Consider the following 11,620-nt stretch of genomic DNA (forward strand, 5'->3'; position numbering starts at 1 on the left):
AACATTGCCAAACAAAGAAGCTTTGGCCATTATTCTGAAAAGGAATAAAAAAGGGGGCAGCAGAACGTTGCTTGCTGCTGCATTGGGACTGAGCAAATCAGTGATTGCAAAAGGGTTTAGTTTTTCGAGAATGAACCCACAGTAATCGGGACATCCGATCCGTTTCCCCAGATACTAGTAGAGCTGTCAGATGGGAGCCGGTGCCGTGACACCCGGGGGTGTCCGCCCAACGGCATCTGGGGGGAGGACTGAAGAAGGGTCGTCAAGGAGAGAAAATGAGGGTCCCCAAGGTGCAAATCGTTCTTCGGGCATCTCAAGTGGAAAAAGGAGCTTGAGGAGTAAGTTTCCTGTCTCCTGAGAGACAGGTCTCAGGGGATAGCCCGGGAAGCTGACGCTTGGGTAACAGAAGGTGGGTGGAGAAGTCGGAAGTAAGAGGAATGGAGTCGGTGTCTGGCGTGCATCAGGTGGCGGAGGGGGCCACCGAGCCAGGCGAAGCCCAGGCTCCCGTAGCGGGTGGGTGTGCTAAAAGCAACTGGGGGTGCGGAGGAGGGCTGCGCACTGCCTCGCGGTTAGCTAGAGGATGGCGTGTGGATGGCGTGAGTCTGGGGCCCCGGCCTTGCAGGTCGAGCTGAACGTTGGGTTCCGCTCTCTCTGCCGCTGGGTAAGCAGGATCCGGCTGGGGAAGGGGAGCCACGCTTCAGAGGCAAGATGGGGGAGCCTAAGCTGGGCTGTGCCCAGCGTGTCTACAGCGCAGGGAGGCGGGGCTGAGAGGCTCCGCCTACTTGGGCCCGCCTCCGGCCGGCCCGGCCCCGCCTTCTCCATTGGCTAGTCCTAGTCCACCGAGCCCCGCCGCTACTGCTCGCTGAGGGAGGAGAAAGTATCCAGTTCCGGAGCCCTCTTTAGCCCGGCCTAACCTTTACTCCAGCGATCATGGCTGCCGAAGATGTAGTGGCGACGGGCGCCGACCCGAGCGAGCTGGAGGGCGGCGGGCTGCTAAACGAGATTTTCACATCGCCGCTCAACCTGCTGCTGCTTGGCCTTTGCATCTTCCTGCTCTACAAGATCGTGCGCGGGGACCAGCCGGCGGCCAGCAGCGACAGCGACGACGACGAGCCGCCCCCTCTGCCCCGCCTTAAGCGGCGCGACTTCACCCCTGCCGAGCTGCGGCGCTTCGACGGCGTCCAGGACCCGCGCATACTCATGGCCATCAATGGCAAGGTGTTCGACGTGACCAAAGGCCGCAAGTTCTACGGGCCGGGTACGGCGGCCCGCCAGTGGGGAGCAGACAAAAGAAGGAGCCCCGGAGAGGCGAGGGGGGAGTGGGGCGCCCCGGAGGGGAGCATGGCAGTGAGCCTGGGAGGGTGAGCAAGCGGAGAGCCGGGCGGTCGTGGCAGGGCGGCGCCCCGGCAGGCAGGGACCAAGAGGCGCTCTAGAGGGCTGCGGGCCAGTGGGGGACGCGGGTTGCCGGCCCGCGCCAGGATGGGAGTGGAGGAGAGGGCTGAAGCGCTCAAGTCTGGGGTGGGTAGGTGCGATTGCCAGGAAGGAAGCGGGAGTGGGGGTGGGGCACAGCAGAGCGCAGTGCTAGGGAAGCTTCGAAGGTATTGAGTTTGGGGGTTCCTGGAAGGAAGGGTTGGTGTCGGGCTGGAGAAGGGAAATGAGGGTCTCGGAAGGCATGGGGGAAGGGCGGGAGGAGGGAGGTCCAGCCTTGAAAGAGACAACACGAAGATCGATGACGCCAGGAGTAGCCACGGTGGAATGTGAGGGTGCGGGAGACGGAAAGCGGGGATGGGATTAACAGCAGATAGAAGCATTGTGCGTGGTGGTGAATGATGTGTGTGTATATTCAGTGTATGTGGCTTGTCAGGCGTGTGTATGCGTGTGCACTTGGAATGTGGCATGTGTCAGGTATGTGGGTGCGTGTGCTGTGTGTGGCACACAGGGAAAGCTGGAAGGCGAACGAGGGAGGTTCCATAGGGGGAAAGAAGCTGGTTACGGGGAAATAATGGCTGAATATAACGGACAATGGGAGTGTGGCAAGATGAGAAGCTAATACAGGATTTTACTCTATAGCAGGAGAGAAAGGACTAGAAGCCAGAAAAAATTTAAAATGGAGGGAGGGAGAAGTGGGAGGGTACTGAGAAACAAAAGGGGTAGGGCTATGAAGGCGCTGGGTGTGGGGATTTCAGGAAAAGTCAACCAGAGGGGAAAGGAGGGTGGATGACTGCTGTGCTGTTGGAGGGGGCAGGCTTGAAGCAGCCCCAGGGAAGAGGCTTTTCCTAGCCTGGTTGCGGGTCAGAATCACCTGATAGGCTTCAGGAAAAACAGATTCCGGCCTGAACACCCTAACCGAGGAAAGGTCTCTGTCGGGTAGCTCCAGGAATCTGCGTTTTAACAGGCTTCCCCAAGCAAATTTGAGGAGCAGTCAGGTTTGGAAAGCACTGCTCTCTAGAATATTTGGAGAGGAGGAGGAAAAGATTTTAGCTCCTCCAATATGGACTCCCCTTAAAACGAGGAGCTCAGGGAGGGTATCCATGTTGACTGTGCTTTCTTTCCCACTGGTGTGGAGGGAGAGAAGAGTACAGAGGCCATCCCCACTCCTGCTTTTGTTACACTGGCACAGTCCAACTAATCAAAATTCTTAGGTTCTTAAGGAACCCTCCCACCTAGCAGTTTTTCCTTCTGGACAATTTTGAAGCCCTACTTGTAGGCATGTAATGGTCAAAATAATTTGAAAACCACTCCTGTGTTGTCACTGGTTGTGGCAAACCTAGAGGGACTACCAATAAACATAATCCTGTAAATACTTGTTATTACTGAGCCGCACCATTAAGTAACTGAAACGCACACATGGGCTATCATGTGATTGCAGTTTGCAAAGTCACTGAGAGGAATATAGGCCTGTGCACAGAACACAGAACTCAGAGTCAGGCAACCTGGTGCTTGTCCTGGTTGAATCACTGACCACTTGTGTGACCTCGTACAAAGCATTGTTCCCTCTGGGCCTTGGTGGTTTCTCTGGAAAATGGTAAAGATGGCCCATGTGAAATCTCTAAGTCTGCCCTGAAGTATCACCAAGTGAATAGGTGACAGCATCATTTGGAAATACTTCCTGTTATAAACAATTCCTAAAAATTATTTATTCAAATGCCTATTCTGTGGAATATAGCAATGAACAAAACATACAAATCTATGCTCATGGAGTTTATAATCTAGTGAATATACATTCTGGTAAATAATATTCTCCAAAGAATTTTAATGCTCTCCTCAGATGGTATTTAAACACTATTCTGTGACCATAATTTCTGAAAGGGTGAGGTCCAAACCAGGACAGTTGGCCTGTTTTCAAGTAGATTCTACCAGTCCCACTAGAGGTGCACATCAGTGAAAATGAAGGGCTTTTTTCTTAATCTTTAGTGGAAATGGTAGCATGTAATCATAACTGAAAACAACCACTTTTCTTTGAAATCTTATTTGTATTTAAAACTTGATGGTAAATTCTATTTAATCTGTAAAAAAAAAAATTCCTGGTGGATTGAGGTTTCAGGTGATTGGGCCATACTGAAACTTGATCCATTCTGTTACTTGGCATAGTGGTTACCTACAAGCACCTTTATGTGAGGGTTGCTACTCAGTCTACCTTTGGAGAAACAACACATTGTTTAAAGTACACTGGATTCTTGTCATTTACTTGTGCAATATTTAAATAAGTCTAAACATACACTTTAAGTCCCTGCCAAATGATTCACTGCTCTCTTAGACAAAAGTTCAGTATAATATATACAATAGCATTCTAATGTTTTATGGAATTATTGTAGGGTTTTGACTCAGCCTTTTTTCCATGAAAGTTTTATTTGTAGAGTCTCTTCAAGACCACCAAACCAGAGTTGATCTGTGCTCTCTATTGATAGTGAACATTATGTAACATGGATTTCTGAACCACTGATACTCAAAATGATTTCTCCTGTACCTGCCAAATGTTAATGTTTAATACACACCACAACCAAAGATCTCTATAAAATACTTTTGACTCATTAAAACCCATCAGAATATATTTATAAGGAAATTTTTTCAGTTACATTTTCATGTTTATTATCTTAAAAAAACATAACTTTCACTGACACAGCCCAAGTGCCTACAACAGAGCCATGCACAACACAGGTTCAGTGTCCTAAAGATGAGTTCAGACCCATGGATTCGGTATTTGGCATGGGAGCACACATGCACACGCACACACTAGAGACAATCATTACGGCTCTGGTCAGCTATTTGAAAGTCACAGGAAATAGGTAATAATGTATAGCATCTTGATTTAGTTTTAACTAAAAGGTTTAATGACAACATGTCTTTCCATTGCACTACATAATGATCAGAGTAACATCACCTATGGTTTCCGAATGGAATTTGATATTCAGAAAGGGGGCTTTCTTTGTTGATGGGTAAGGAAGCCATTTTCTGTGTATGAACCACAGAGAAATTGACTGTTTAATAAAGAATCCTCTCTGTTTTTATTTTGGTTTTAAGAGGGGCCATATGGGGTCTTTGCCGGAAGAGATGCATCCAGGGGCCTTGCCACTTTTTGCCTGGATAAGGAAGCCCTGAAGGACGAGTATGATGACCTTTCTGACCTCACTCCTGCCCAGCAGGAGACCCTGAGTGACTGGGACTCTCAGTTTACTTGTAAGCATTTTTTTAAATTGTTCCTGGATCAAATGCCTACCAGTAATGGGATTCACAGAAATACAATAGTTAATACTAAGCAGCCGGAAATTGGGGAGCATAGTGATAGGCTCCTGAATCTTGACTGGATCTAATTTGTGGCTTGAAGAGTAATGGTAGCAGTGCTGAGTCATTTGCCATGACTGCATACCAAATTTTAGCTAATTTGCTGTGGAAACTTAGGTTTCTGTCTTTTTAATTTTTAAGAGGTTTACATAGATTCTACACTAGGATTTGGTGCTTAGTGTGTAGAACGGATAGTGGCCATCTTGGCTGCAGAAAGGGATTTTCCTAAGCCCTCACTTGCAGAGCTTGCTGTTTAAAAGCAACCCACATTTCTGTTGAAGAATGGAAGACTTGTATTCTACAAAACAACTTCTCTTTGAATCTAATTAAGCCTAACTATAGGCCCCATCTACAGATGATGCTTATAATGTGCCCAGCAACAATGGTGTCTGCATATTTAGAAAGAAAGGAAAAAGGAGATACTTGTTTCCTGGCGTATGCTATGGGCTGAGGTCTTTGGGGGAATAAGGATGAGGGTTAAGTTCAAATTTTGAGAATTAAGAAATTGGTTTTTGTCAAAACTAAGTGTTGTTATTACCACTTTAGGAAAATTTTCCCTGCTAAGAATTTGAATAGTAATCTTTCCCAGCTTCAAATCAGTATATAAAGACCATGACCATCACTTTGAAGATTTTTCATTTAAAATGTAGTTTTCTATTTGCTCTTCTCTGTAATCAGTTAAATATTTTTGGCTCTTTTGGCTAAATCCAACCGTTTTCTTTGAAAATAATGCTGACTTCAGGCAGTTCTGGGTTAATAATTAGCCAGATAAGGCTCCACCTTTAGAGTTTGGATCCCAAACACACTAAGTATACCTTTCAAGTCTAGAGGCGAGTCTTTTTACTTTGACAACATGATTCATCTATCTAACATAGTCCCTCATTTTTTGCAGCCTAAGGATTCCTTTTAACAGTAGATTCTACTATATGAAACCAATGCGTTATAACTGATAACTCACAGAGCTCTCTCTTCTGGGGCTTGCCTTCATCAATAGGGTAAAAAATGTGGGGTTTTTTCCCCCCTTAAACTAAGGCTAGCTCTGAATACTGTTTAAGACACTTTGGCTGTAGTCAAAGCTGGCGTGGATTCCCCTTAAGGCAGTTTTCTCAGGCGCCACCTGGCTTTTATTTGTCTTGCAATGCCAAGCACTCTAGGGACCTTTGTAGTATGTTCAAATAGGGAAGTTCTAATTGTTCCCAGCCATTATTTCACACAAAAGCATCTCTGATTACCTGGTTAGACAGGTTGGTCACTCCTCTAATTCCTACCCATACTCAGAGAAGACTGGTCCTCTTGGCCTCTGACATTGAGACGAGTAACCCTGCATTAGCTTGGCGTCAGTTATGCAGCCAGGATGGTGGTTTGCTGGTTCCATCCTTGCTCAGGTCTTTTACATTCTGGTTTGCACTCCTAAATCTGTTTTCTCCAATTATCTCCAGTGCTCTCCTGCCTCCTTTATCACTTCTTTACACACAGCTTTCTAGGGTGGAGAAACATTCTCCTATTATTGACTCCATCCACTAGGCTTAACCATTCCTTCCACCCCCTATCAAACAACTAAGAAGTGGTTTTTGTAACCACTGATTCATTTCTCTGTATCTCCTCACACCCTACAGTATAGTTTCTGTCCCCACAGTTGGATTGAACTTCTTTCTCAGGTTCCCAAGGATCCGTTTCTTGCCTATACTACCTTCACTTCTCTGTCCTTGTTGTAAGTCTCTGTCATGTACCCCTCCAGAGTCGCTCCCTCTCCAGAGCCCCCGTTTCAGTCCATGGAATCTGCAGCTTTCACTTCACTGACTCATGTTCCCAGTTTTCCTTTGAAATAGCTCAGTCCTTCCCTTTCCATTCCCAGGGACAGTTCCCTGCTCCTGGGTCTTTCCTTCACAAGTGGATCTACTCGCTAGCCTCCTGGTCTCCTCACTGTAATCTGCCCTAAACACTGTGGTACCATTGTTAATGAAGCACTGTTTTACTGTGTCATTACTTTGTTGTAAATGTTCAGTGACCTTTGCCACCTATAAGTCCAGACACCTCAGGCTGGCTTTCCACGTCCTTCATAAATTTCCCCACACTGCTTAGCCACCCCTACTCCTACTGTCCTCCTGCCAACATGGTCTCTTTATTGCTTCACAGATATGGTCAATCTCGCCTGCATGCCTGTGCATGTAGTGGTTTCATTTTCTGGAAATCCCTCCCTCCCTGAATCCTCCTACACATTTTCCAAAGCATATCCTCTGTGAAGTGTTCTGCAGCCCTTTGAAGAAGGAATTCATAATGAACCTAAACTACATGCAAACAGCTCATGTGGACATTTCCTTGAGCACCTGTCAGAATTCACTACCTGTTCTATATGTCTTCTGAACAAAACTCTTAATTCCCTGTTGGTAAGGACTGTAGTGTAAGTCCTTTTTTTATCCTTCAAGAAGCCCAACACATTGCTGTATAGATTGTAGGCTTCCAATAAGTGCTTTAAAATGAAAAGTGATTTTCTATGAAGAATGAGAATGACCATTTGTTTTCTTCTCTACCTGCAGTCAAGTATCATCACGTGGGCAAACTGCTGAAGGATGGGGAGGAGCCCACCGTGTACTCAGATGAGGAAGAGCCAAAAGACGAGAATGCTAGGAAAAATGACTGAAGCATTCAGTGGAAGCATATCTATTTTTGTATTTTACAGAATCATTTGTAACATTCCAGTCTGTCTTTAAAACATGGTGATTTCAATATTTAGAAAAGTTTTGAACTTGCTGTAAATTTTTTAAATTAACATCACTAGTGACTGATAAAATTAACTTGTCTTAGAATGCATGGTATGTTTTTGTGTCACAAATCCAGAAAGTGAACCACAGTGCTGTAATACAAATGTTCTTACTGTTTTTCTCCTATCTGTAGCTAATACAGGATGAATTTAAATTTGTTTTTCCTGAAAGACAGGTAAGACTTGGGTATTTCCCCCAGACAGGTAAAAATGTTAAATGTGCAAAGTCCTTTAAGCACCAAGAACAAAGGGATCAACTTGTAGTCAGAATGTTCTCTAAGGACAGCAAATCCCTTACTTCTCAATCGACTTAACTGCATGATTTCTGTTATATCTACCTCTGAGGCAAATCTGCAGTATTTCAAAGGCTTTGCTATCAATTAAAGAGAGCTGTCCCATAACAAAATGAAATCTCAAAGCTGGACTCAGTTGGAAAAAATACAGTTACTGTTTCTAGACTGCAGCATTGTTCTCCTCCTATGGACAACTCAGACGCCTTCACTAACACAGTTATCTTCAGTGAGGATTAAAACAGGCTCTGAACATTGAAAAGAAAGCTTTTTGGAAGAATCAGCTGGCTTGCCTAAAACCTTAAATATATTAAGAATATTGTAGGACTATCTGACCAACCCCTGCATTCATGGATGGACAATGTTTGTTTACACTTTGATGTGAGAATGGGGCATGCAGAACAGGAATAGGTATTAGCTCTCCTAAGAGCCTTCATACACACCGCTGAAGAATGAGGAAAGTACCCATCACTAGCCAAGTGGTTTTTAAAGTATATTCATTAAGGTAACAGTTATTCATGTTACAAAACCATAGCCACTGCAAGAGTAGTAATCAAGTGTCTAGGTCTTTGATATTGGTCTTTTGGTTAACAATAAACTTAGCTTAAGTAGACTGTACAGCTGTATGAATTTGTAAAAGTATTACATGAACAACTAGTGAAGTTTCAAACTCCTGTAATTGTAGTTGAATAGTCATTGTATTTTCTTGTGAACCCGTGTTTAATGGTTTTACCTCAAATCAGAAAAAATGAAGTGCTTTGGTCGGTTAATAAAATGGTTTTACCCAGTATGGTGTGGGTTTTACTGTTTTTAAACCTTAATCTGAGGAACCAGATTCAATCATTTTACTTTGGCTTATACTTAGAGTGTCACTTTTGAGTAATTTTTTTGTATTCTGAAGGAAACAAAGGGGCAAAACTTCATAGAGGCCTCACCAGAAACTAAATACTAGCTTGTCTTGTTAAGAAATAGCTGAATTTATTTTTTGTGACTCATCAAATTCTACCTCTTTAAGTCAGAACATTCTAAACTCTCAAAGGCAGAACACCTTCAGGTCTGTAGTAAAGTTATTAAGAGAGAACTACTAAAGGCAGGGTTCTGTTCTTGTTCTAATGTATCATCTGATCAGGGATCCTTATACAGTAGTCCCTCTTGTCTGCGGTCTCACTCTCCTGGCTTCAGTAACCCACGGTCAGCCTCACTGTGCCCTCAGAAGCAGATGATCCTCCTGACGTGGTCAGAAGGTCAATAGTAGTCTAACGGTATGTCACAATGCCTACATCATTCACCTCACTTCCTCTCATCATGTAGGCATCTTAGCTCACATCACAAGAAGGGTGAGCACAGTACAATAAAACATTTTGAGAGAGACCACATTAACATAACTTACTACAGTATATTGTTAGGATTCTTCTATTTCATCATTAGTTATTAATTATTGTACCTAATTTACAAGTTAAACTTTATCATGTGTATGTCTATAGGAAAAAACAGGATATATAAGCTTTGGGACTATCTGGGGTTTTAGGCATCCCCTAGGGTTCTTGGAACATCCTCCACAGGTAAAGGGGACTATTCTAGCAGCAAAGCTAACTCACCTCATGTCAAAAAAGGATATCGGGTTTGCATATGCAGTTAGTTATACAAACAGACAACCTTTGTCTGTGACTATTACTGTTTTGCCATTTTAATGTTAAAATTGGTGGTTTTTTTAAGAGGGATGTACTCCCTGACCCAAAGAACTTCACAGGTTTCCTTTTTTTGTTGTTCTCAAATGATATTGCCTGTTCTTGTTTTCATTTTATTTTTATTACAGTGCCTTTATTTCAAAGGGTAGTTTCTGGGAAGCAGTTCAAAGTCATTTTGAGTTTGGTTAAACTCATTGCTTAGAGCTGATTACTTCTGTGTCATAATTAAATGGGCAAATCTTGAATCTTGTTTGGAAAGTCACAAGCAATCAAAAGCTGATATGATTGATGAGCATTATTTGATTTCTGCTGTCTAATAATGTATACGTTATCTAGGAATTGTCTCACACATAGGATATACTCTGTGGCAGGGTAATGGAAAGGGACCATTAAATGAAAAGGTTACATTCATTGTCTTCGAAAGACTGTTTCATCTAACACAGGAACATGAGAAATACACAATGTGCCTGTTACTATAGAACCGAAAGCCCTTTCCAGCTGTTTGCCCTTGGGCAATTTGGCATAGACTAACCTTGTGCTATAAGCATCTTGTGTAGAAAAGTTACTTATGGCACATGCCCAGTGCAGCGAGTGCATCCTCCACCAGTCCCCTCCAAATCTCTGAAGATAAGTTTTGAACTTCCAAATGTAACTGCATACATTTTGCACTAGTTTTTTTTTTTAAAGGTTCTCTTAACAACCATTTAGCAGTCCAAGAGGAGGGAAGAGAATATTAAGGTAATAAGGTGCATTACATTTAGAATGAGTTGATGCTTGTCTTTAAATGCACTGGAAGTGTTCTTTATTTTTAAAGCATATAAAGTACTGGAGCATTTGTTTTCCCCCTAGAATGAGAAAATAAGACTCTCCTTGGACTGGAGTCTGTAAAGGGTCCATAAAACCCCAGAGGCTGTAAAGGGATGGAGAAGAGGGGCTTGATGGCAGCAGGGTAGGAAAGGAGCAGGGCTTCTCCAGGGCTCAGGGCACTAGGGATCTGACCCAGGGCTGCAGCTGCAGAAGAGCAGGGCGCCGGCTGGCTAAAGAAGGCCACCTGGGTCAGGCTGCTGAAAAAGCCAAGGGTGGACAGCAGAAGAATTCAGATAATCTGTGTAAACTCAATGGCTTTCATTTGGAGGACTTTATGTTGTCCTTGCTTCTGCTGTTGTGGCTGTTTTTGTTCTTTTTTAATGTGCTCATTTCCCCCATTAGGTTTCATTCAACAATATTCGAGATCCTCTTTTGTGCCAAGCAACCTGTTACACCATATGCTTTGGAAAAGGGGTGGGAGAAGTTGGGCCACCTTTGCAGCCTGAAATCTCATTCAGATGTGAAGATTAGGCTACTCCTTTTACTAAATTAAACAGGTGCATCTGATGCCAAGAGGAAAAAACATCCAGAGCCTGGTTAAAGCTTCAATCCCAAATAGCCTGATTCCCCTTCATTCACAACTAAATCAACATCGTATTGATTACATGTAAAGGGATATTACTATAAGGCAGGACTCTGATCTAAAAACTTCTCAAATCCAGCTGGCATATTCATAAAACATATTACATAAAAGATGCCATTTTAGAAGATGAGGGAGTGGGGTTACAATCAGCACCGCCAGTGGGGGAAGTGTCAGGTGAACATCCTTTTGCTCCCACCTGTTCTCATACAACCCCTGCAAAGGTAGCTCATCCTCAGTACCAGCATCTCTGGCAGCATTTGCTGCCAGTTCAGTGTCTCTCCATATCTGTGGCTGCTCTGAAAAATGTCACATTCACCTTACCTCAAAGGGTCAAACAGGCAAATCCTAGATCCAGAACAAGCATCCATACAGCCCATGGTATTTCAAAAAGGGTTCTTGGAACCCAACAAGGACCCTTTCAGCTCTAAAGTGCCCAGATTATACTCTAAGGTACAGTCTGCCTTTGTTACATAACACTTAAAGGCAGTTTGCTGTATATTTTCTGTGAAAGCACAGTTAACTCTTGAAAGGTCCAAGACTGTCTGACTACTGACGGCCCTTGACTCCCCATCGCACAGCCACACTTCTTTTTGTATATTCTGTAATTTTAACACTTCTACCAAGTGCTGAAGGGATGAGATTAAATTTC

At 43.8% G+C, this 11,620-nt stretch overlaps 1 protein-coding gene across 1 annotated transcript; it reads left to right on the top strand.

Moving 5' to 3' along the window:
- The first annotated feature begins 836 nt into the window (after window positions 1-836).
- On the top strand, window positions 837-8,621 carry PGRMC1 (progesterone receptor membrane component 1). The gene is made up of 3 exons (XM_036917264.2): window positions 837-1,258; window positions 4,522-4,677; window positions 7,320-8,621. The coding sequence occupies exons 1-3, from the start codon at window positions 931-933 to the stop codon at window positions 7,421-7,423; spliced, it is 588 nt and encodes a 195-aa protein (XP_036773159.1). The 5' UTR covers window positions 837-930; the 3' UTR covers window positions 7,424-8,621.
- Window positions 8,622-11,620: the final 2,999 nt, after the last annotated feature.

Source organism: Manis pentadactyla, chromosome X, assembly GCF_030020395.1.
Source record: "Manis pentadactyla isolate mManPen7 chromosome X, mManPen7.hap1, whole genome shotgun sequence".
NCBI lineage: Eukaryota > Metazoa > Chordata > Mammalia > Pholidota > Manidae > Manis > Manis pentadactyla.